The 27,602-nt window shown below is 35.7% G+C and overlaps 2 protein-coding genes across 2 annotated transcripts; both read right to left on the bottom strand.

Annotated features, from left to right (window-relative positions):
* Positions 1 to 19,293: 19,293 nt before the first annotated feature.
* Positions 19,294 to 20,226, bottom strand: OR5M9 (olfactory receptor family 5 subfamily M member 9; the record flags this gene model as incomplete). The annotated part of the gene is made up of 1 exon (XM_079102497.1): positions 19,294 to 20,226. The coding sequence occupies one exon, from the start codon at positions 20,224 to 20,226 to the stop codon at positions 19,294 to 19,296; it is 933 nt and encodes a 310-aa protein (XP_078958623.1).
* Positions 20,227 to 23,967: 3,741 nt separating this feature from the next.
* On the bottom strand, positions 23,968 to 25,088 carry LOC306639052 (olfactory receptor 5M3-like). Its single transcript, XM_079102493.1, has one exon. It carries the CDS (start codon positions 25,067 to 25,069, stop codon positions 24,137 to 24,139), a length of 933 nt encoding a protein of 310 aa, XP_078958619.1. The 5' UTR covers positions 25,070 to 25,088; the 3' UTR covers positions 23,968 to 24,136.
* Between the last annotated feature and the right edge of the window lie 2,514 nt (positions 25,089 to 27,602).

Here is a 27,602-nt window from a genome sequence, read left to right as displayed (position 1 = left end):
TGAATCTTTCCACACTTCTCAGAAAATTATGTATTCATTGCTCAATTCTCTGTTCTGCAGATGTATGTGTGTATGTGTGTGTGTGATTAGACAACATATACATGTCTGTAGGCATGTACGATTTATCATTGCAAGTTCTCTAGTTCTAATTACCACATGTTTTTTAGGTTCATCCCATTTTTGTTACTGGATCTATTATTTTGTCTGATTAATTCACCTTTCTACTTCTACTATATGTATTTAATAGTAGAGAGGAGTGATACTTTCATTTCTTTCCTTCCTACCTATTCAGAACACTAGGTAAATCTGATTTTACAAAATACCATGAACTCCTTCTGATTCATTTTATGTTTGCCTTTCTGAATCAAAATTGATTCCATTATTTAGTATGAATGGTAAAATTCAGTTTCTTCTCATTTTTTAATTCAAGAACATGTATGATAAAAAAAAAATTAGGTGTGTGTGTAACAACTTTCAGTGGTTGCCAAAATTCTTGACAGAATTGTCTGCTGCCCTCAATTCCTCACAATCCCTTGCCTGTTGCAATCTAGCTTTCCACTCATCTCTGAGGCTGATCCTTCCTTGATTATCTAATCTTCCTACTGAAAATTGAATATTTTCTATTCTTAGCTGAATCGTATCTAATATTCAAAAAAGCAGTCATATGGCGACGACCACTATTTCAGGAGGTCTCCATATTAGCATATTCAGTTCTGATAATGACCTGTAGTATAAGCAATATTATTATCTCTGTTTCCAAAGGTTGAAACAGAAGCTTAGACGGTTCAAGAACATTGGGATGTTCCTCCATCAACAAATTGGCAGAGTAATGATTTTAATGCTGGAGACATGACCACTAATTTGCATCTCTTCCCTGTTCTCCAAACAGGACTGCCCTCCCTCCTGGATTGCCATCTCCCAGGATGCTTGATGGCTGGGTTTAATTGGATGTAGTCAAAGGAAACAGAAGACTGGACAGAGTAAGGAAGGGTGATCAGATTATTTGATTCCCACTCTCTTCATGCTTTGGCATATTTTTCTGCTCAAAGCTTCATCTCCTTACTAAGCTCTCTTCAGGAGGCAAGCTCTCACCCATGGTCTAGCTGTCTTTGGGCTCCTAAATCTCTGTGTCCTTTCACTCATTGAGGTAATGTTAGGATTCCACTGCTGTTGGATTCTACTGCTGTTAGATTCCAGATCTCACATCTTTATTTGAAACATTATGGGTTGAAGTTTAGGCATCTAATAAATAATTATCTAATTGCATTGAAATTCATCTATTTTCTGATAGTTAAATGCTTTGGTAATTTACAGAAAGATATGTTACCTCCAGGCCATTTAAGTAAGGGTGAATGTATTCTAAGATCTTTGAAAAAAGTGAAGTACTTAAGACTTAAAAAATGAGCAGGACTGTTATCTTCTGAAAGGCAGAAAATGTCCTGTAAAGTGGTCATCTTTACAGTATGTTTAAGATATTAACTCAACATTTTATGTGGCTCAAACTTACATATTTGACAAGGAACATGTATGGATGTGAGGAAAAATAAAACATTACCTAACTATCTCTGAACTGGTATATTAGACAGTTTCATGTTACTATAATGAAATAGCCAAGTATAATGAATTTATAAGAGAAAAGTTTATCTTGGCTCAGAGATTCCAGTCTGAGATCAAGTGACCTCACTTATTTGGTCCTCTGAAGAGAGTAGCACATGATTGTTGGATAGTATGATGGAATAAATCATGGATGATGAGTTCTTCTAAGGGTCAACCTCCTACATAGCACCTGCCTGGGGACCAAGCTTTAGTACATAAACTGTTGCAGGACACAATCTATGAAATGTTGTGAAGTCTGAAATTTACTTCGAAGATGACATTGGAGGATAATAGATGAGGGTGCTGGGTATGAATGAAACACACCTACCTGACCATTGGATTGAGAAATTGAAACTGGGCAATTATTAGAAGGGGATTATTATAACAATTATTCTGGTTTTGTAAGGTTTTAGAAAAAATCCAGAAGGACTAGTTTTCATTATTATTACATAAAATTTATTAAGCAAAATGGAAATAATTACATTTTTAAAATAGTCCTATTCATTTGGGATTAGAAGTATTAGTATATCTCTATTAAAATATTACCATGGAGTGTGGTAAATGTGCCATAAAGCAAAATAAATCATACACTTTTCTGAAAGGGAAAAATAAAATCTGTCTCATAGTTAAGGTGATCAGTAAAATCTAGGGAATTCAATTAATCAGAATAGTGAAATTTAGCAAAAGTCAAACCTTAAAGTACTGCAGATAAAACTTGTACCAAATACAATAGAAATAAATCCTTACACTAGTGTGAAATCTATTATGTAATGTTGAACTAAAAACACATCAACAATATACAAAGGCTCAGAAGAAATAAAATGTTTTGACTTAGAATCTTAATAAAATGATAATATCCTACCCACATCCTTACTCTTCTTTGAATGGCTTTCCAATTTGTCACCTTGCAAAAATAAAGAACAAGGAGAAGAAAGAGTTGCCATAATACAAAAGGGCCTGGAGGTTAAAGGGAGACCGGCAGTCTCTGCCCTCAGTTCATAGCCTACAGAGCAAGACTACTAGGGACAGAATTTTAATGCTATAAGGAAGGAAAACAGTGATGCTGGATGGCCAAGAGCAGTTGCTGAAAAACAAATTTACTTTTATTTTTCTTATCGAGATTATGTATGAGTGAGAATGAATAATATGTTGGAAGTTTTTCCACAAAATTAGCTTCAGAGCTTGAACCTGAAGAATGAGAAGGTGATAGACGTTAAAAAGTATTTCAGTGACACCTTACAGACAAAGACAAGGGGCACCTGCTCCAGTCAGCAAAGGGCAGGAAGTTCTGTAGCAGGCAGTAAAAAAAAAAGAACAGGGAACGAGGTCGCAGAGGGAGGACCGTGGTCTCGGCACGATTGGAAAATACACCAAATTGATAAAACCAGAAACAGCCATTTTCAAAACATCCCTTAAACAGGGGCTGAACTTGATGGAATATTGTGCTGTGAATTTGAATGAGACTCCTACTTGTGGAACTTAATAGAGAACGAATGACATTCAAAGTGAAAAATAAACCTGCCCATTATTTGGAGATGTGTCTCTTTAATTTATTGTATTTAATGTGGTACTCTCTCTGGCTTGTTTTGCTAGATTCATAGTTAGAAGAGTAGGAAATTGGTTTGAGAAATAAAAATATATATATATATATATGCCTTTAACATATATCAAATAGGCAATTAAGATTGACTATTTAAGGTCATCATAAAAGGTAAAGGGACCACTTGGATGACATGTTGTCATGGGGGGGAGAGATTAGTTCAACTCTGGAGAAAGCATGGAAAAGAGGGATTTATAGCCAAAAAGCAGGGTGAGGGGGCAGTCGATGAAAATAACTCTGAGGAAACTTCAGGATAGGAAGATTCTAGCTAAATTGAGCTAATAGTGTTTTTGCTGAAATAGACCAGGGTGATATCTATCTATCTATAAGCTGTATTTATGTATCTTTCTATATCTATCTTCATCTGTATTTATATATTATGATTCTTGCTGAACATAGTCCAGGTGAGAGAAAGAAAGCATATAGTTAATAAGATTCTTCACCCTAAATCCTGACATCTGAATTTAAGATAATGATACATTTATCACCTGTGACCTGAGTCAAAATATTTAAAACATCTGACTTTTCTTATCTGAAATGTGGATTCATTGAACCTACATCATGCTGTCCTTGCAAGGATTAAAGATTTATTTTTGAAACAGTTTTTAGCACCTTGCCTGGGTCATAATAAGGAATGAATAAGTGTTAGACACTGTTATTAGTAGTAACACTATCATTCTGCGCATAATCTTGTTAGCATCAATTATTTGCAGTTTTGAAAGCAGTTGAATATTCATTATTAGTTGACTCTGCAAAAACAGTTTGTGCTATAAGCATTCTTTTGATTCTTAATTGAATCTCAGAGTTTATGACCTTCCCAAGAGGACACAGGGAAAATGGTAGAAGAGCCCAGGCAAAACCTAAATCTAGCTCTTCTCTCCCACGGATGGTCTTGTCTCCCAGAGGAGGAAAGTGCTTCCAGGTAGGTGAAATAGTCATCCCCAAGGAGTGATAATGGTCTCAATGCACTCAAACTACATACATATTCATTAATCATAATGAAAATGTCAACAACTTTGTGTGTTTGTTGACACTGATTTCAGTTAATATGTCCCCATGAAGAAGTTTAGAAACCAGTTAATTTAATAAGGCCCCTGGAAACTGATTAGTGAGCAACCCACTTTGTAGCCAATACGGCAGGGAATTCTCTCTGCAAGGAAGAGTTTAGTAATAAGATCCAGAGAGACTGTTTCATCATCAATACCCAAGAAAACCCTGGCTTCAGTTTTCCTTCCCTTAATGATCAGCAATTATTTAATCAAAATTTAAAAATGAACAATGAAAGTCACAACTAATGGCACTTTTCTAATTTTCTCAGATACTCTGAATTTTTTGATGTCTGATTGGAAATAGAATCACTAAACTTACTCATTTGAAGTTATATAGTATGGATAGGCAGCAGAGACTTGGGAACTCTTGAATTCTGTAGTGAGTTGTTGCATATTAACCAGCATCAATTATTTGGGAATATGATCATTGATTTAAGGTTTTCAAATTCTTGTGACAAACTATAACTTTTATCACAATTATAATTTCAACAGGTACTATGACTAGGAGTTCCTAGTAGAATGCATTAAAGGCAAATGAAGGAATGTTTCCTTCTTTTATGAACAAAGTAACCCAAGAGTCAGCAGTTTAATCCCTATTCACATGGAGGGTAGAAAATAAATATCAAATGTGGAGGTTAAATTTTCTAACATGTAAGATGACACTATGTCATATCTGATCACTTTGGATAGGGCCAATGGTCTGTGAACTGCAATAATTAAGCAGATTATTAGGTTCTGCATATTTTCATAGTATGAATATGAATCAAGCTAAGATTAAATTTTATGAGTATGTTTTAATTACTTCCAGAAATGAGGAACCACAACAATTTTATTGCAAAGCCTAAGTTATATTAAAAGATATTAAGTCACTCTAGTAAAAAATAAACTTGCTGAAGAAAAATATGAAATTCTCAGTTAAAATCTCAGGGAAATAATTGTATGTGTTGTGTGTTTACAAATGAAGGCACATGCAGATTGTTCATGTGTGGCCATATAATCTTTTGCAATTTAATGAGAAAAAAACTGAAATGCAAACACATTATAAATTAACAAAATAAGGGAGAAAGCATTACATTACTTGAGTTTAGAATAAAAATAAAGTGAAAATGAATAAGTGGAAATCAGCACCATCAACAGTAAAGAGATTTATATGATTGATGGGCATGTGTAGCAAGGAGGGGGCCACTGCTTTCTGTTTCCAAATAAACATCCTGCATGACAAAGAACACCTATTATTTCTGCTGTTCAGCTTTATTTTCTTCTTGTGAAAATAGAGAACATAAAAACAGGCTATATATTATAAACATTATAACCAGAAATCAAGGCCAGGAATGTGGTAGAGCAGTTGCATACCATGTGCAAGGCCCTGGGTTCAGTCCCTGGAAGAGCAAAAAGCAAAGGAACCAACAACAACCCCTGGACCGTGAATTGTTTAAATGTCAGTTCCTGTCATTCATGAACAGCTCTCAGTGTCTGAATACACCATATGCACATTAACATGGCTTCACACTAGCAAATGGGATTCTCGGATCAATCATCTGCATGTGTAGTCAGCAGAAAGCATGTTATCAGAAAGAAAAATGGACATTAAAAATATATCTAAGGATTTGGGGTGAGGCTTAGTGTACAGCACTTGCCTAAGCCACGTGAGGCTCTGGGTTAGATCCCCAGTAGTGAAAAGATAAAAACCAAATGACAACAACAAAAAAACAAAACTACAAACAAACCCCAAATCCTACAGGGTAGAATTAAACAACAAAACTAATATGTAAATTTATTGTCAAGACAATGTATCTGCTTGTCTGATATTTTTAAGGTGTGAAGATTATTCTTAAAAATAATTTTGTTTCTTTTCCTGAATTTATTAGTGTAATTCAATAAATTAAGACAAAAGAAAGGGCATTTTCAATATTTTTTTGTAAGTGGCAAAAGTTGAAATCTTGTTATAAATAAAACTTCTAGGAAATTAGCAATAAGAAACTGTTAACAGAATATTCATTATATGTTTTCATAGAATCACAGAATTTTTTTTCATACTTAATCATAGTTTGAGAAAATCTATTTCACTGTGCATTACCAGGTACCTGCTTCCATCAGAATCTATAGTATAAAAGCATGGATCTTGACTATATTTATGTGCTATTGTGTCTCAAGGACATAATACAGTATTTGACACACAGGAGGTATTCAGTATTTTGAATAAAATGGATAAAATAGATTAATCTTACTAAGACTCTGATAAAACAATGTGAAGAAAAGAAAAACACATTTAATTTGGAATCCTTGATTTATTCCACATAATAAATAAAATTTTGGATTGATGATACATAAATATAGACTATTATATGGTATGTAATGAATATACACATGCAACGCATGTATAGTGTACACACACTGTACATTGCTCCAGATAAACTTAAACTTTCACCATGATGTTTAAGAAATGTCAGGAGGTAAAGGAGCAAGACATACTGGTATCAGAAAAGAACATTCCAGGTCAAGGAAACAGGTACAAATACTAAGGCTAGATCGTATCCTGGAGTGTTTGAAGTCAGAGTACATGGAGTGAATTTAAGAGGGTAATTAAGGAATTGATAAAATTAGGGGCCAGACCATGCCAGACCTTATGGGCCCTGTGTAAAGACTTGTCATGTCCTGCCTCTAACACCCTTTACAAAAGGGATCTCCTATTTTACTGTTTTACTATTGTGCTTTTATGCTCCAGGAAGCTTTAAAAGAATAAGACTTCATTAATAACCCACCACAATGCAAGACCTCTTCTCATACAGTAAGAAATGAGGCAATTGTTCAGGAGTGGATGTGATAGCAGTGGCTCAGGAGGAAAAGGATGAGACATTTTTATTAAGGAAAATGGCTATTTCAGATAAGTCTAACCTACCAAGAAACCAACCCAGTATCCATTGCATTCAGGTCCTAGCAACAGTGTCCAAACACCAAGTCTGAATTGGGACAAGATTGCCTTAATTGCCCTGCAATTTCTCAGTGTGAAAGTCCAGGTCAGTATTTTAACATCAAATTCTGGGCCTTAATCTGTTACCAGAGCTGAGAATTTCTTGGGAAATGTGGAGGTGTGCTCTAAGTCGAATTGATATCTGAGCAAGACTTTAAACATCTTTATCTTCAGGCTCCATAAGGATAAAACTTTTTCAATCATGTTTAGAGCCATCATAGTTAATGTGAAGGTCCACAGACTTACAAGTTGGAATGTAATCAGTAAAGGAATGAAAGATGGAAAAACTTAGTGCATTAAAGAACAGAAAAAAATGGAGAAGGGGGGGTATGAAATTTATAGGTTAAATAGCAAAAAGTTAGGAATTTCAACTACCTGAAATTATATGAGTAGAAAAATCCTGTTATAGTAGAAATAAGCAGAAATGCCCATCTTAATTCAATTCCAACTTCCTATTTTGAGCTTCTGATACTATACTTTCGCAGTGAAGAAGTGGAAGGTCCACGTAAAAATTGCAAAAGAACAAAGAGGAAGTGGCTGCATGGGTACCACATTCTTTTGTCTGTCTTCGTTTCCACATCACAGACAAGTGGGCTGGAAGGAGAACTCAGGTCTGGAGTGAACAGCGGGGGAGGTCCTTGCAGCCAAGACAGACTGATACTGCTATAAATGGTACAGGTTTTGCTCTTCTACTTCCTACCCATGTGAATTCTTTCATTTTATTCTTCCTAGTTATAGTTCTTTCTTTTTTTAATTAAAAATCATAAATTTACATAGGGCAGTGTTGTTTGATTCATTCTGTTATTTTTTCCCTCCCCCCGACCCCTCGCACCCTTCCCACCCCTCTTTTTCCTCTATACAGTCCTTCCTTCCTCCATTCTTACCAACCTCCTTATCTCTAACCCTAAACCTAGCCCTAGCCCTAACACTAAAACCTCCTACCCCCCATTATATGTCCTCATCTGCTTATCAGTGAGATCATTCGTCCTTTAGTTTTTGAGATTGGCTTATCTCACTTAGCATGATATTCTCCAATTTCATCCATTTGCCTGCAAATGCCATAATTTTATCATTCTTCATGGCAGAGTAATATTCCATTGTATATATACGCTACAGTTTCTTTATCCATTCATCAACTGAAGGGCATCTAGGTTGGTTCCACAGTCTGGCTATGGTGAATTGAGCAGCTATGAACATTGATGTGGCTGTATCTCTGTAGTATGCTGATTTTAAGTCCTTTCAGTATAGGCCAAGGAGTGGGATAGCTGGGTAAAATGGTGGTTCCATTCCAAACTTCTGAGGAATCTCCATAATGCTTTCCATAGTGGCTGCACTAATTTACAACCCCACCAGCAATGTATGAGTGTACCTTTTTCCCCACATCCTCGCCAACACCTATTGTTGCTTGTGTTCTTGATAATCGCCATTCTAATTGGAGTGAGATGGAATTTTAGGGTAGTTTTCATTTGCATTTCTCTTTATTACTAGAGATGTTGAACATTTTTTTCATGTATCTGCTGATTGTTTGTAGATCTTCCTCTGAGAAGTGTCTGTTCATTTCCTTAGCCCATTTATCAACTGGATTATTTGTATTCTTGGTGTAGAGTTTTTGAGTTCTTTATAGATTCTGGAAATTAGCGCTCTATCTGAAGTGGCAAAGATATTCTCCCACTCTGTAGGCTCTCTCTTCACATTACTGATAGTTTCCTTTGCTGAGAGAAAGCTTTTTAGTTTGAATCTATCCCAGTTGTTGATTCTTGCTTTTATTTCTTGTGCTATGGGAGTCCTGTCAAGGAAGTCTGATCCTAAGCCAACAAGTTGAAGGTTTGGATCTACTTTTTCTTCTATAAGATGCAGGGTCTGTGGTCTGATTCTGAGGTCCTTGATCCATTTTGAGTTGAGTTTTTGTGCAGGGTGAGAGATAGGGGTTTAATTTCATTCTGTTGCATATGGTTTTCCAGTTTTCCCAGCACCATTTGTTGAAGAGGCTATCTTTTCTCCATTGCATATTTTTGGCACCTTTGTCTAGTACGAGAAAATTGTATTTATTTGGGTTTGTGTCCATGTCCTCTATTCTGTACCATTGATCTACCTGTGTATTTTGGTACCAATACCATGCCGTTTTTGTTACTGTTGCTTTGTAATAGAGTTGAAGATCTGGTATTGTGATACCCCCTGCTTCACTCTTTCTACTGAGGAATGCTTTAGCTATTCTGGGTTTCTTATTCTTCCAGATAAATTTCATAATTGCTTGCTCTATTTCTGTAAGGTACATCATGGGGATTTTAATTGGAATTGCATTGAATTTGTATAGCACTTTAGGTAGTATAGCCATTTTGACAATATTAATTCTTCCTATCCAAGAACATGGAAGATCTTTCCATCTTCTAAGGTGTTCTTTAATTTCTTTCTTTAGTGTTCTGTATTTCTCATTGTAGAGGTCTTTCACCTCTTTTGTGAGATTGATTCCCAAGTATTTTATTTTTTTTCGATGCTATTGTGAATGGGGTAGTTTTCCTAATTTCTCTTTCTGAAGATTTCATCACTTATGTATAAAATGCATTGGATTTATGGGCATTGATCTTGTAACCTGCTACTTTACTGAATTCACTTATGAGTTCTAAGAGTTTTCTGGTGGAATTTCCAGGTTCCTCTAAATATATAATTATGTCATCAGCGAACAGGGATAGTTTGAGTTCTTCTTTTCCAATTCGTATCCCTTTAATTTCTTTGGTTTGTCTAATTGCTCTGGAGTCTCAAGAACGATGTTGAATAGAAGTGGTGAAAGAGGGCATTCCTGCCTTGTTCCACTTTTTAGGGGGAATGCTTTCAGTTTTTCACCATTTAGAATGATATTGGCCATGGGCTTAGCATAAATGGCCTTTACAATGTTAAGGAATGTTCCCACTACCCCAATTTTTTCTAGTGTTTTGAGCATGAAGGAGTGCTGTATTTTATCAAATGCTTTTTCTGCATCTATTGAAATAATCATGTGATTCTTAACTTGTAGCCTGTTGATCAAGCAATGAAATAGAAGAGGTCATCAAAAGCCTACCACCAATGAAAAGTCTGGAACCAGATGGGTTCTCAGCCGAGTTCTACAAAGCCTTTAAAGAAGAGCTCTTATTACTAGAGATGTTGAACAGTTTTTCATATATCTGTTGATTGCTTGTACATCTTCTTCTGTGAAGTGTCTGTTCATTTCCTTAGCCCATTTGTTGATTGGATTATTTGTATTCTTGGTGTAGAGTTTTTTTGAGGAAGAAAGGAATGTATAGAGGGAAAAGAGGGGTGGGAGGGGAGGGGGGAAGGGGAAAAATAACAAAATGAATCAAACAACATTGCCCTATGTAAATTTATGATTTCTAATTAAAATTAAAAATTAAAAAAAATTAAAAAAAAAGAGCTCATTCCAATACTTCTCAAAGTATTCCATAAAATAGAAGAGGAGGGAACCCTCTCAAACTCATTCTATGAAGCCAATATCACCCTGATACCTAAACCAGACAGAGACACATCGAGGAAGAAAATTTCAGACCAATATCCTTAATAAACATCGACGCAAAAATTCTCAACAAAATTTTAGCAAATCACATACAAAAGTATATTAAAAAGATGTTGCACCATGATCAAGTGGGTTTTATCCCAGGGATGCAAGGTTGGTTCAACATCCGGAAATCAATAAATGTCAGTTTCTTTCCAGTTTCTTTCTTTTTTTCTGAACATTGTGATTAATTATATGTAAATATTGGGCAGAAATAGTTAAAATATCTTAATATTTTCCTGTCCTTTCACATAATCTTTTTTTTTTTTTTATTGTAAACAAGTGGGATACATTTTGATTCTCTGTACATGGAGTAAAGGCATACCATTCATGTAATCATAAATTTATTAAAATTCTGTATTTAATATTAAACTTGGAGACATCAGTCTTTATCATTATCATCATGTCATCAATTAGGATGTTGAAACACATTCACCAAACACAAGCTTTTTTGTTAAAATTCGTATCTTGATAGTGTCATGCACAAAGCAACAAAATAGTTAAGGCGATTCATTTGTTTCTTATACACATGTTTATCCTGCCAAGCTTTATTCTAGGTCATCACACTTTAACAAGGGACGTACCCAGCATCACCTTCATGGATGTGTGAGTTCTCAAAATAGTACCAGCCGTGCGGTGGAGTTTTCACGCTGAAGATGCTGCTGGCTGTGGATGGGTTAGGCAAGGTGTGCTCAGGTCTGTTGAGCTGATGAGTGCAGTGATTTTACTGGCAGGGGACACAGAATATGGAATGCAATCATCACATCGTCCAAATTATCATTTTAGACTGGACTTCTTTTTTAATATAAGTAATACAAACAGGTGTTTTGTTCATCTTTTTCCATGTTTGCCTTTTTGTAGGATTATGGTGATGGGGTGGTGTAGTATTCTAATTGTTCATGTCCTTTTAATTGCTTTGTGATGGTGGCATTATAGACACAGTTACTTACAGGCAGACCAGAGTACTCCAATGATCCTTTCTGCAAAGCAGGATAGTCGCCCCCTAGTGGCATCTTGAGCTTAGTAGGATTAGCATCCTTGCAGTCTCTTGCCTTTAGCTGGTGATAAGAAAAAAAAAAAAAAAAAGGATCTCCTGACCTGACTTGGAAAAACACCACTTACAGTTATGATGTATTTAAAACCTTTTTCTGGAGTGAATTTATTTTCATCATTCTTCACATGAGTAAAATCCTTTTGTTCCTGAGTTTGTTGCTCATATCACCTATGATGTGATGAACTACTTAAAGAAGTAGAATTAAAGTTGTAACAGATTAGTTTGGACATGCGACACTGAAAGCATTGACCCGGAAGCTCCTGCACAATCGATGATGGTGAGCTGCTGGCTTTCGATTTTCCATCCACCCTAGTGTGCTGGTAGAGGATGTAGCAGGGAGCAAGAAAGCACATTTCTGTGTATCCTGGTGTCATTTTATGTAATAGCCAGCTCTTCATTTGTACCCCGGATGCTGATCATCATTCCTCACTCTGCCTCTGACTTCCATTGGATTCACTACCAGCTACTTCTTGAAATTGCATGAAATAGTAGTTAATTTCATGTGTCTACATGACTGGGTTAAGGGATGCCAACATCCCTGGCCAAGCATTATTTTTGGGTGTGCCTGGAACAGGTTAGCATTTGAATAGACTAAGAAGATTGCCCTCACCAATGTGGTCAGTTATGATTCCATCTGTTGAGGACCCAGAAGAAACCAAAGAATGGAGGAAGGTTGATTCTCTCTTCCTTCTTGACCTGAAACATCTGTCCTCTCCTGTACTCCAATACTAGTGCCTGGTTCTTGGGCCTTGAGAGTCTGGGACTTAGAGGAGCCCACCCCCATTCAATGTCAGTTCTCCAGTCTTCACCCTCAGAATGGAGTTAGACTGTCAGGTCTACTGATCCGCAGGTCTTTGAATTCACACTGAACTATGCCAACATCAACCATTATTTCTGTTTTTTGTTTTTTTTTTTTTTTGTTTGTTTGTTTTTTTCTGGAGATGACAAATTGTGAAATTTCTCAGCCTCCATAATGGAATGAGACAGTTCTGTAATAAATCTCTACCTATCTATTTATCAGCCATTGGTTCTGTTTCTCTAGAGAACCTTAATAAAAGTAATTACCATGTCCTTTGACAGGACATATTCAGTGTACAAATCTGAAAGTCAGATCAGTTTTTAGAAGGTTCTTTTTGTTACCTTACCATAGGCAAAATGCAGATCTATATCTAAAGTATCTAGTAAAGCAGTGATTTCCACAAGCTCTTTGAAATTTTGAGTAGTTGAGGATATTACTATATAATGGAATGGAATGATTTAAAACCAAGTAATAAATATAGTTGTTTTGGGAGCCCAAGAGTTGAGCTCTGTGTTTGGGTGATTTTAAAGCAACTTCAACATCTAATGCATTAAACTTATTCCTTCATTTATCCATTCTAATATTTGATGTCTATCTTGTACTTTGCATTGTATGATATCCTTGAAGAGCAAACACAAACAGATTTGCTGCCTGATAGTGGTGCCTGATGGTTTGGTGAAGGAAGCAGATAGCAGCCAAATACTTACAAAAATATATAAGTTCAGAATGAAGTTGTGAAGCTCATAGACAGGGAACATGCCAGATAAGTGTACTGAGGCAGTTAGCATGCAACTAAGGCCAGCAATTCAGTAGGATGAGCCACTGCAGCCCCAAAGTGACTCCTGGAGTCCCATGAGCTGGGAAATTTGTATCAGGCACTGGAGGATAATTGGTGCATGGTGGGACAAGGTGGTACCAACTTGCAAATCGTATTTCCTAAGCCTGACCTAAAAAAAAAAAAAAAAAAAAAAAAAAAAAATGGAGACAAATTAGCAGCCCTGAAGTTTTGAGATGCCCACTAGGCTCTATTATAAATATCACCTTTGCCTTACTAGTCAGCCAATCACACTGTTAGTTGGAAAACAGTTTATGGTTTCAATCTGAGTGACTCACAGGAAAGAATTGCATTAACTTCTGCAATTTTCCACTTTTAGTGTCTAATATAACCCTGGCATAAATGCCGATGGAAGAGTGAATAAAGGAGTGAGAAGAAAATATAATTGGGAACGTTTTCTTGCTCGCAATGAATTCCTGCTCACTGAGAATCCCCCTGCTCCATGGGGATGGAATGTGACATGCAGGATTGTACTAGGGACTCTATCCTTTTATGAAAAATATATTGGAGTGATCACATGATTAAGGATAAACCAATCAGATGTTATTCTTGGAAGCTTGGAATTGTAATCTCATAATTCTAGTGAGTTTTAGTTGATCACTTATTTTGGCTGAGTGAGTGCTAGAGCTGAGACTTCCTTGTGCATTGAAAAACAGAAAGATGGTCTGCAGAGAAAGAAAAATAAACTCAGATAAGAAGTTCCATGTGAACTCAGAGATAGAAAAAAGAGCATGAATATCTGCTCCTATAATGTGAAAGGCCCAACTACTGGTTTCATATGAAGTTTGATTGTATTCTTTTCTCTTAACTTTCATAAAATATCCCTGCAATTGTATGTTAAAAAAAAAAAAAAAACCTTGGGTTGAGGTTATATCTTAATGATAGAATGCTTATCTAGCATGCTCAAAGCCCTGGGTTTGATCCTTAGCACTGCAAAACAAACAGAAAACTAACCTTGCCCCATTATTTAACTTTTTAAGAAACTTAGATATTTGTGACTTTCAATTAAAACAGCACTTATAAAATATAAGACAACTAGATAGGTGAATGAATTTTAATTTAAACTATCTGCTGAATTATAAGATTCTGTTACTGAGACCAGTGAGCTCTGAGAAGTAAGAAAGCTTCCAGTGATCCAGCAAATGTTGTCCTGTGAATAGCGGACCAAATAAAGCCATGCTGATGGTTTTGTCCTGGGTACATGTGAGACCTTCCCTATCCTGATATGAACAACGTTTTTATTCTGTCTGTGATCCTTGCCTTCATCTCACCAACAGGCTCATGATTTAGACTCAGGTACCATCAGTAATCAAAATCGGTCTGCATTTAAGCTCTCGTATCTCAGCAAAGCAAGAAGAAAATATCTCTTTGTGTTCTTAAAGTCAAAGCCCAAACCCATAACTGCCATCCCAGTGGCTTGGGAAGATTAGGCAGGAGGATAAGGAGTTCAAAGCCAGCCGCAGCAAAAGTGAGGTGCTAAGCAATTCAGTGAGACCCTGTCTCTAAATAAAATACAAAACAGGGCGGGGGATGTGGCTCAGTGGTCGAGTGTCCTTGAGTTCAATCCCTGGTACCAAAAAAAAGTCAAAGTGCAGTTTCACCACATGCTGATCAAGTGACATTGGGCACTGTCTCTGATTTCCATCAAATGGGCTCCTCAAACCACCGCTGAGTTGTGGGCAAAAAGATGAAAAGTTGTCTTAACTTTGTCAGTGGATGAGTGAATGGTGTTCACAAAGCTCGGGAACTAAAAAATATTTTTTTTTTCTAGTGAATGTTTTATTGAGCCATATGGGAATTGCATAATATATCATGAGAGTTCTTTTCAAATTTATTTGAATATGATCTTATTAAACTTAACTGATAACATAGAATCAGAGAATTTCACAACAGACCTATTGAATTTTAAGTCTCAACTCAATCACAAAATAGTCATGTACATTGTAGAAACCACTAAACTCAATAAATGAAAGGGAGGTGGATAATCTCTAAAAACTATGGGAAGAAATTCCTGATAAGCAGATAAAGCCTCCAAAAGTTACAGTATATAATATAGGTATTAAATACTATACATTCTACAGACAAGTAATATATACATGATATGCACAATATATAACATATATGACAAACTTGTGTAAGCTTATGTGTTTGTGTGCATAACCTGTGGCTTGGAACAGTGTGGTGTTTTATGACCTTTACTTCTACACTCCAAACTTTTCACCAATGACATATCACATGGAATATTGTCTGCTAAGCACGTTTTTCTTAAATTGTCTTGCAACTTTATCCAGGTAAACCTGAAAATTAAACTTCATATAGCCACAAACATGATAATTCTGAACCAATTGTCATAAATAGAAATTAACAAAAGTTCTATAGGTCGTAAAGTATTTAAAATACCAAACTATTTTTGAATTATGGAAAACAATCCATGTATTATATTTGAATAAATATTGCAAAAATTTTCTGTTAAAATCAGTCAGAAAATTTTGAAAATCACAATAGCTTAAATCATTCTAAGTTATCAAACAGTAGATTTTAAATGTTAGACCTACATGAAGACATCAGTATTATATTCCACTATAGATTTTTAAAAATTTATTTTTATATTTTCCTTACCCAAGTCCAAAATCATCATTAAAGTTTTGAAATGTTTCAGTTGCTTCTAAGGCAATGAATTTGGAATACCACATAATGACTCTTTATATCATAAACTGATTTTTAGGGAAAGGCACACATATAGTAGAGAATTATCTTAAAAGCCATGTTTGTCAATATCTAAGTGCAAGCACTCAAAAAGGAAATGTTCGATCATGGTTATTTTGTAGTTTCCAATCTACAGCATTAAATAGCTAAGAGAACTAATAACTCAGAGATTAAATAAAAAACTGGGAGGGAGGGAAAAAAAACTCACAATAGAAAAAGAACAATATTCCACACCACAGGCAATAAGGAGTGGACCCAAGGTTGGCAATTTCAGTAGAATTTAAATCTATTGACTCTTTGAAAAGGGATTCCTGTACCCCCTTCACTGAGGAGCTTCCTAGATTTGGGCCAGCTGTTGCAAAACCAGCAACCAGATAAGTTTGAGGGCTTTCCCAGGACAGAAAGGATGATAATTCATTTTCCTGAAGTATAGCCAAACAGAAATGAAATGCACTTGTTTTCTCAATCTGCCATAACAAAGTGTCACAAACTATGTGGTTTAACATGAAAAACATTCCCTCATTCGTCTGGAGGATAGAAACCCAAAATCAAGGTATCGGCAAGACCTTGCCCCTTCTAAGATTGCAGGGGAGAATCTTTACTTTCTGCCTTACTTCTAGTAACCATGGTATTTCTTGGTATATAGCAGTATAATGCCAGTCTCTGCCTCCCTCTTCACGTGGTTCTTTCCTCTCCGTGTGCATTCAAAGTTCTCTCTTCTCATAAGGATATCAATCACAATTGATAAAGGACAATCAATCACTATAATTCATATCAAGTCATGACATATCTAATAACCCTCTTTCTGAAAAATTCATTGAGATATTTTCTAAGTTAAAGCTTCAACATACATTTTGCAGAGACACAATACAATCTGTGATAAGCAATACTAGATTCCTTCCAATTTATACTTAATGCATGGTGCAGAGGAAACAGGTGAGAATTCCTGAGTCCCAGTAAGGAGCTTATAAGTGTCTGAAAAGGCAAGTGGAGAGAAATAGCCTAGAAGTTCGAACACGAAGGATGTCCCCCAATCTGTCAATCAGAAGCCACAAGTTAGAGGACTCAAAAAGTTGGAGGCAAAAGAGATACAGGCTAATATGGAATTTTCCCTAAGAAATGGTAACATTCACAGTGGAGGTGCTGGTAATCATGTTTCTGAAAGGTATTACATCCACCCACAACTAATATATGTATATATAATATAATAATATTAATAATATGTATTATATACATTAATATGTAGAACACTAGAAGGGAGGATTAGTTACCCAAAGTGACTAGTGAAGCCCTGAATACTGTAATATAAGATTATATAACTTTTTCATGTGACAGTGTGAGTCAACGTTTTGAGTGAGGCAGATCCTCAATATGAATTTTTAAGGTCTTGATCTAGGGCAACCACTTCAGTTTGAGGAAGAAAAGCCATATGTACTGGCTTTGGTATGGATAAGATAACTTTGAAGTGTTACATATAACTGTCTATTCACTGCTTATTGTCAAATTTATAGTGACTGATAATAATAATGATGATAATAAAGATGGGGACTCTGCTCTAGCTATACGTCTAGCAATTAATTTCTAAAAGAACAAGTGAAATAGTGGAGATTGAGGAATATCACCACCAGAAGTAGGGCTTTTAAATATCCTGTTATGATATCAATCTCTATGCAAGTAGGTGTGGCTTGGGCAGCTCTAATATTTTACTTCAACCCAACTCTTTCAAAATAAATTTGGGTAGTTTTAAAACAGAGAAATATTGCAAAAATAAATTCTGTACAAACCAGTACTACTCTTGTATCCTGTTCTCAGAATCAAAATTTATGAACGAGTATGCACTCATATCCTGCTTTCCATCAGATGCACCCTAAGTTGTTGGGGAAGTAGCCCATGGTAAATTGGCAGAGATAACAATACTTTCTGCACTTGAATTACACCATATCACCAGAGGCATTACTGACATTTACGCTACTGCTCAGATTCCTTCTGCACATACAAAAGTGTGCAGTCTTTTCATTGTATTAGCAGTTACCTGAGGTTAAATTCAGTCATCAAGAAACATTTCCCCTTCACATTTGGCCTAATGCTGGCAAGTAGCAAGGGTCACCAAAAATACACAAAAATATATGTTGCCTAAAACAGGAAGAGAAGGTAAAATGAATAGACTGTGAATGCACCAATATAAATAAATTGTTTAAGCACATTTTTCAGAATTTTTAACCAGGACAAAATGTGGTACCATTTTGAAGCAGTATATTTGAGTGCATAACCACTTAATGGTTGATAACCTCTGTCTACTGACAACTGGATTTGAGCTGCTAATTAAGGCTCAAAGAATGCAATGTTAATGAGAAAAAGTTGGAAGCAAACAACAATTTCAAGTAATATTAATAACCGAAAGCATACTGTAATGATATTCTATGATCAAACATCAGATTTTAAATATTAGAAAATACACACTCTTTTGATTGTGATGTAAGTTGCAAATTCTCTTCTACAAGATATTTCACATGCTAACATCCAAAATTTACATTAACTCTGAACCAAGGAGTCAAGGTGGGGAAATGTTGTACCGAAACACAATTAACTGTCAAAAATACACACTGAGGACAAACCAAATGATTATGATAAAATAAAACTTGAGGATTCTGAATACAATTTTACTGGTTGAAAACTCACCCATAATGTATGAACATTTAAAACACCTTTTAGGTAAATCAGCCCCATGAAATTTCCATAGTCATGGGAAATAAATGAATTATTACTCTTTTTTCCGCTGGAAATGTATTTCATATGTCATTTAAGATAAAATGCATATAAAAAATGCCTTAAGAAATAAAGTTCAACTAAAACATTTTCTTCCAAGTTAACATTTATCTAAAGTTGTTTATAAGTTCCTGCAATGATCACAAGAGTATAATTTTACATATACTGTGAGTGGGTCCAATGACAATTTCAATAATGTTACATAGCTAGGATAAGACATGCTTAATAATTAGAGTGCATGCATAAGGTAAACCGTCACTCTGCTGTAATGGACCTTTTAGTGTTACACAATTCTACATTAGATATTTTTTGAGTAAGGAACTTTTTGATACATCATAGGAACCAACACACCATTTAAATACCTATTGTGAATTTATTGTCCCAGGTCGGCCTTGGCAATGGCTTTGCTGACTGCCTCTTTCACATCCTTGTTCCTCAGGCTGTAGATCATGGGATTCAGCATAGGAATCACTGTGGTGTAAAACGCAGCCACCATTTTTCCCTGCTCCACAGACTCCTCCGTTGGCCGCCTCAGGTACATGAATATGAGGGTACCGTAAAACATGGAAACAGCGGTCAGGTGGGATCCGCAGGTGGAGAATGCCTTCTTCCTCCCATCCGCAGAGCGCATGCGCAGCACCGCGACAACAATGAGGGTGTAGGAGAGGAGGACCACCGACAGGGAGTAGCTGAAGTTAATTCCAGCAATAACAATCATTGTGAATTCTTTGATGTGCACGCCTCCGCAGGCGATCTTGATGAGTGGAGGATCCGCGCAATAGAAGTGGTTGATTTCAAAATTCCCACAGAAGTATAAGCCATATGTCCATAACGTGCATATTAAGCTCACGGAGAATCCGTAGATGTAAGGCACCGAGATGAGCCGAACACACACCACCCTGGACATTTTACTGCCGTAGAGCAGAGGTTTGCAGATAGCCATGTAGCGATCGAAAGCCATCACTGCCAAGATGTAGACCTCCACGTGCACAAGGGCGATGAAAAAGTAGCACTGCACCAAACACCCCACGTAAGAAATGGTCTTAGTCTCTGACAGTAAGTTTTCCAGCATCTTGGGGGTGACGTTGGAGGAGAACCACACATCCACAAAAGACAGGTGACTCAGGAAAAAGTACATAGGGCTCTGAAGCTGTGGGCTGATGCTGATCAAAACGATCATGCCAATATTCCCTAGCAGAGTGATCATGTAAACCACCAGGAACACCACAAAAAAGAGTACCTGGAGATCCCGCCGGCGGGTCAACCCCACCAGAATAAATTCTGTTACATCGGTGAAGTTTGGCATTGCCTTAATAGATACCAAGTCTGTGCTGCTATGGAGAAATTCATTAAAATGTGAATATACTTCTTGAAATTTTTGAGTTACATTTACCTTTATCCTTTTTAAACAATAGAAAATATAATGCAGATTTATCACTATATGGAAAAGGGATTGGGAACATAATAGACCTCAGAATTTTAAATCTAAGTACCCCTGTCACAGATTTTCATGATAGTACCTCATTCATTTTGGCTCTTGATAAGTGTGATCTCTCTTGATAAAGGAGATGAAAGTTGTGGAATTTGGTTTTGAATGGAGCTGAAGTTATGGGCTTTCCTATGTTAAAAATTCTGACCTTGACTAAACTCCCATATTCTCTCATGATCAAAGTTGGGTTTGATGCTATTTCTGAAAGTTACTACTCTTTTAAGTGTGCAATATGTTACATATAGCATCATGGCATTGTAAGAAACATGAGCTAATACTACTATAATTTCAATCACTGTCAAGTACATGTATTTATCTTCCTTTACACATAATCATTGGCTGAGTAGTAGTGGGATTAGTCTTATTTGCCTTGGAACTCTTAAAACTACCTGACTTAGTACTTAGTAATTATATGTAATAGATATTCAGAAATTGTCACATATAAATTTTTGAAGTGTTCTGATCTGTACGTTAGTCTCATATTTCATACCTGAGCATTTCATATTATTCCAATAATAGTAATAACATTATTTAAGAAAGAATTTTCTAGAGGCAACAGTCCCAGGTTAATAATATTTGTAAGAATAGCTAGCTTTTAATAAAAGTTCACTAAATCATTTGCATGTGGTTTCATTTGAAACAAGTTTTATTAACATGTCCATGTTAAAAATTAAGAATGGGAAGCATTGAGAGGTATAAGGGACTTCCTTGGATCAGATATCTAAGTTGGCAGTATCGGGGTGCAAGCCAAATAAGTTGTTTTCATTTTTTATATCATTAATTATCCTGTCTTGCTACGTATTTAGTAACTTATTCTACAAAGTATTCCTTTTCTTTTAAAATTCATTTATATCATCCTTCAAGAAAGATGAAAATCATTCCTGAGATGCTTCATTCTTCACGGATTCTTATGAACTTTGGAGACCCTAGAGCCAGGTGGACTATGCACAAAACAGACCCCTGCTCCTCCCCATCCCTCCAGGTTTAAATTGGAGGTGAAGGGCAAGTGACTTCTGTGATAAAACAATTTGTTACATAGATATGTATCATCTATCCAAAAATCAAGTAGGTAGATTATGTAATTGGCATATAAGAAATCTAATTTTATTTTTATGCAATTTGTTTTCCATGAAGTTGTTTAAATTAAATAATTCCCACTACCTCAATTATAATGAGGAAATCAGTGGTCCAATAAAACAATTTGATAGCAAGTAAATCTACGAATAAAGACACAGTTTTCTTTTTAAAAATAGCCTGTGAAATTGCAAGATTTGAAAGCATGAATCTGTTTGCAAAAACATGTAAAACTCACAGACTTACCATCAGCAGAAAATAACAGCAAATGGAAATTTCTCATTATTTATAATACAGAGGCTAGAGCATTAGGAGCATTGGGAATATCCCTCTCAGGTGCTATCTAGGTAATTAATAAAGAAATAATGACTGAAATTCTAGAAACATCTCCGGGATAGAAGTCAAAGAGTGTGGTGGGGGAAGAGTAATTCTTAAAATAGAAATATGAAAAAACTTAACACAATGACATAATTGATCTCCCACCACCACACGGGTTCTGTTCTTTTTTCATTCACATGTTGGCAGTTATGGGTCTCAACAATATTACTGGGTGCATTATGTGAAGTGTTGGGTATTTACTTCCCTTGCTCTTATGCACCTGGATTGAGAAGACGGGCTACCAGCCATGCAGGCACTCTGCATCTCTGAGCTGTTCTTGGGTGTCACAGTGTAGGTCAGGACAGGATCTGCGAAAAAGAGTGTGTATAGAGGTGGTAGGTAATGAAGGAGATGGATTTGGAATCCAGGCACATCTGGAGTTTAAACCTTACTCCTACAACTTTATGTGAACTCGGACAAATAACATTCTTCTGAGCCTCAATGTTCTTCTCTACAGAAAGTAGAAACTCTTATTTCACAGTGTGATTATGATGATCTCAGGTATTACAGAAGAGCTTTCACCCCATCATCTCTTCCATATGAAGCAGTCAAGAAATTCATATTACTTGTACACTTCCTCTTTCATAGAGTTAAAAAGAATCTCATCACATCAATGAGATTGTGGCTAATTTTACCTTTACTTTGAAGCACGAAAATATGCATATGTAAAATAACTACTAAGTTAGGGTTTTTAGGTCTAGTTGAGATAGCTAACAAATTAAAATTTAAAAAAAACCTACCTTATTCATCAATTTTAAATTCTATATTGCCTCAATTCAATCTGGGAAATTGTTGACAATATTGTGATAAGATAAATTTTTCTTCTGCATCCTTCAGTGCTCAAGTACTACCCACTCATCTTGAGTTCCTTTTTACTTATTAGGGATAAAATTCATTAAATTAACTTGTTTGTTCAGGGAATTGTGACTTCACAGCTAGTATCTCAAGTAAAAGTAGATTTAAAAATTAAAAGTATATGTGTGTGTAAATTATACTTCTTCAACTGAGCAAACACCAAATTTAATTAAGTACGAAAGATACCAAGTTCTGTTAATATTAGTTTCACAGGATGTACTGTTAACAACAAATAAACCATTGTAACTATTTTTTTCAAATGCCTAAATTTAAGAGATTAACCTATCTTAGATACAAAACATCATATACGAATGTCAACTTAATTTATTTGTTGGATTCTGATCAACTCGTGTTGACAATGGCACTTCAGCCCACTAATTCTACCCACTTTTCAGTCAGACTGAAGACAAGGAATAGCAAGACATGGGCAATGTGCTCTCTATGATGATTGTAAAGTTAGGGTTGCAGCGTGAGGATTACTGGAATCATTGGAAAGAGACCTGCCATTTTTACCTCTCAAGAAACAAGGAAAACTAAAAACTGATGAAGTACAATAGTATTGTGATTTTCAAAACAGTAGTCTCTGAGAGACCCATCAAGCACAGTTAAGGAAGCATTAAACATATAATATTCTCACAAAAATCAGTAAACATTAGCCTGAGAATAGAAAGTTGACCTAAACATGTTATTGTTTTACAAGACAAATTAGTTTCTAAAAGGGCCAATAAGCATTTCACAAATTCATCCAGGGTTCATTTAAATAAGGAAAACAAAGTATATTAGATCTAGCAAATTAGATGACAAGTTCAAGCAGTGCACACATAAACTTTTGTTCAAGTGATCTTTTCAATTTATTACTTTGGACCTAATCTTGACTGCTTTCTCCATCAAGAAGAAGTAAATCAACTATTTTTTTTTTTAATTTTTCATTGCTTTCTCTTTTCCTTTTCCCTCCACAAAAAGTATTTGCGTTAATATTCTGAAAAATACTAGAAAACTAACAGTAGAAAACAAAATCTAGGAATGCTAGACAACAAAATCAACTTGGCATTAATTTATCTGTTAAAGAAAGTTTTGCTAATCAGTTTGTTCAAGGCTTCTTTCACATCCTTGTTCCTGAGACTGTAGATTAGAGGATTCAACATGGGGATCACTGTGGTGTAGAGCACTGCCACCATCTTCCCTAGCACATCCATGAATTTTAAAAGAAATAAATATTTTAATGAATTGTCTCATTCATTTTAATTAATTGTCAAAACTTTGGTAATAGTCAGTTTATTTATTTATGTATTTCAATTGGAACTGCACTTTTTTTTTTTTCTTGTAGCCCCCAAAAAAGTATTCTTAGCATAATGTGGCAATGTATTGGGCAATAACATATTGAAAACAACAGACCACAGAAAATAAAGTCCACTCATGTTTATTTTGTTAAACGTATCCTGCTGATCACTTTGTGCATGGCTTCTTTCACATCCTTGTTCCTGAGACTGTAGATTAGAGGGTTCAACATGGGGATCACTGTGGTGTAGAACACTGCCACCATCTTCCCCTGCTCCACGGACTCCTCTGTGGGACGTCTGAGATACATGAAGATCAGAGTTCCATAAAATATGACCACAGCTGTCAGATGGGAACCACAGGTGGAAAAGGCCTTCCGCCTCCCTTCTGCTGAGTGCATTCTCAGAATGGCAACAAGAATGAATAGATAAGAGATGATAACCACAGTCAGAGAGTATGTGAAGTTGATGCCCGCCAGTACGATCATCGTGTACTCTTTCACAAAGGTCCCAGCACAAGCTATTTTGATGAGAGGAGGGTCTGCACAGTAGAAGTGGTTGATTTCAATTTTCCCACAGAAGTACAAGCCATAAGTCCACAATGTTGCTGCCAGACTGGTCAGAAAACCATACACATAAGGGAAGGAAATCAGGCGCATGCAGACCACCCTGGACATCTTGCTGCCATAGAGCAGAGGGTTCCCAATGGCCATATATCTATCAAAGGCCATCACAGCAAGAATGAAGATTTCTACATGGACCAGGGCAATGAAGAAAAAGCACTGGACCAGACAACCAGCGTAAGAAATAGTTTTTGTCTCTGATAGCAGGTTTTCTAACATCTTAGGAGTGATGTTGGAAGAAAACCACACATCCACAAATGACAAATGGCTGAGGAAAAAATACATGGCGCTGCGAAGCTGGGGACTGACCTTAACTAACACAATCATGCCGATATTTCCCACCATGGTGATAATGTAGACCATGAGAAAAATGAAGAAGAAGAGAACTTGCCATTCCTTATGGCTGGTTAATCCCAATAGAATAAATTCAGTCACATCAGAGAAATTCAGCATTTTCACAACTCTAGGTCAGTACAAGTTACAAATCTCTGTGAAACTGCAATAAAATGAATGAATTAGAGCTAATCGTGTAAATAAAATAGCTGCTAAAACTTGTATTTTTTGGTGAGACCGTAATTGTGGCAAAAATAGGGAAAATAAATGACACATTTTTGAGGATCCAAAAGTTGGATCCTCACCTTGGACAGTTTGCAAACTTATTCTCTAATAAAGAATTTATCATTCTGTCACTACAGATGACACTTCACAATTATATTCCCAGGAAACTTTACATGATGTTAATAGAGATTCTAGAGATGAATCTGCAAGTGTTTCTCCATCAAATAATAATGGGACACCTTCATGTTTCATCTAATTTCTTAGAGATACATAATTTATCTAGTAAAGTTCTGTGAGAAAAAGCTCTATTACATTTTCTCAGGTTATTAATTAAAAATTGTATATGTAGAATACAGACAATGAATTTGTATATGTAGAATACAAGACAATGAATTTGATGGTGATGGAAATGTGGATTTCGTCCTACTTTATGGTGGTTAAATATTATGTCTAGGGTAAATGATTACCACAGTTCCTTTATTTTAACCTGCTGGTTTATACATTTTTTTCTTCCACAATTTGATGGACTACGTCCATAATTATCACTGGTTAGTCACCTAGAAAGGTAGGAAGCAGGGAAGAAGGTAAACTTCATTATTATAGTGAAAATAAGTGGACTCATATCTACCATGATAATCCACAACTTTTCACTTACCCAACTTTGAAAGAAAAAGTTTCCCAGGATAGAATAACAAGCCTCAAACAAAAATAGAATGGACCGATTCAATATGACTCCAGAGTCTCAGACTAATTATTGAAAATTTGAGGCTTTACATCAATGTTTATAGCAGCACAATTCACAGTAGCCATACTGTGGAAGAAATTTAGGTACCCTTCAACAGATAAATGGGAAAAGAAAATGTGGTATATATATATATATATATATATATATATATATATATATATATACACAATGGAGTTTTACTCAGCCATGTAAAAGAGTGAAATGATGTCATTTGATAGTAAATGAATAGAACTGGAGACTATCATGCTAAGTGAAATACGTCATGCTCAGAAAGTCAACGATTTAATGGTTTTTCTGATATGCAGAAGCCAGTCTAAAATTGAGGGGCTGTGTGAGAGAGAGAAAAGAAATAGAGGATTCCATCAAAATAAAGAAAAAGAATAGGAGTAAAAAAAAAAGATTAAAGAGGAAAGAGGATGGACTGGATAAGGAAAAAACAATGGAATGAATCTGACCTAACTTTCCAGTGTACCTATATGAATATATTATAGTTAATCTCATACATTATATATGTATGTATATACATAAGACAATAATTTAAAAGAAAATAATTAAATAGATCCATAGTGTAGAGGAAAGGGAACAGGAGGAGGTAGGAAGGGAGGGAAAGGATAGGACTTGGGACTTATTTGGAGCAAACTATACTCCATGCATTTATAATTATGTCAAAATAATTCTACTGTTTTGTATAATTATTATCCATGAATTTTTGAAGCTTTAACTAGTGCATAAATTCTTGAAAAGAAAAAATACAAATAAAGTTGCTTAAGATTTGAATGAATATAGTTATATAGAGGCTATAAAATCCATTACCAAGTTGTTAAAATGGTCTTTAAAATCTTCAGATTCATTTGTGCCTGGGGACTGCACACCTGTCAGCAGATCACACCTGCCAATGACGCAGGTATGGGGCTGGTTGAGGTTTTGTCTTTTGTGTAATTTTCAAAGACTGGCACTAAAGAAGCTCTTATTTAGAAGGGCAGATCCAATTATGTGGTACTAAGGATGACCCAGAACAGAAAAAAAAATTGAGAAAGTGGCATTTTCAGGACTTCCAGAAGTCAAATTCAAGAAAATCTGTTATTAACCAGGTGATGAACAAGAACAGCAAAATAATGGGAACCTGGATTGGTTAGATCTGACCTGGGGAGAGCAACTTTGCAAATCAGTGGGACCTCAAGAGCACGTGGAGGATTTCCACACAACCTCAGGCTCAAACTTCCCTTGTTGTACCACTGTATTTCAATGGAATTGCCAACATTCTGTGGAATTCTGCGAGTTCTGTTTCCACTGTCAGATCTTGCTGGTTTCCTGCCTCTACAACTTAAGTACTTGAACATGTCATTTTTATCTGACTTAATGATAACAGTATATGTTTCATTGTGTATTTGTAAATATGAAAACAGATATTACTCATTAACTTATAATAAATACTCAAAAATAATTACTAAATGCAATCTGTTTATCATTTGCAAAAATCAAATATAATCTCAATTGAAAATTCATCTCGGGCTGGGAGTGTAGCTCAGGGGTACATCACTTGCTTGGTTTGTGTAAGACCCTGGGTTCATCCCAGGACCACAGACAGACAGAAATCATCATTGCTGTCAGTGTCATCCTGTTTATCATCATCATCATCTTCTTCTTCAACTTCATCATCATTACTATCACTTTTGTGTCTCA

The sequence above is a fragment of the Sciurus vulgaris genome (genome assembly GCF_902686455.1).
Source record: "Sciurus vulgaris genome assembly, chromosome: 11".
Lineage (NCBI taxonomy): Eukaryota > Metazoa > Chordata > Mammalia > Rodentia > Sciuridae > Sciurus > Sciurus vulgaris.
This window is presented reverse-complemented; position numbering and strand designations above follow the sequence as displayed.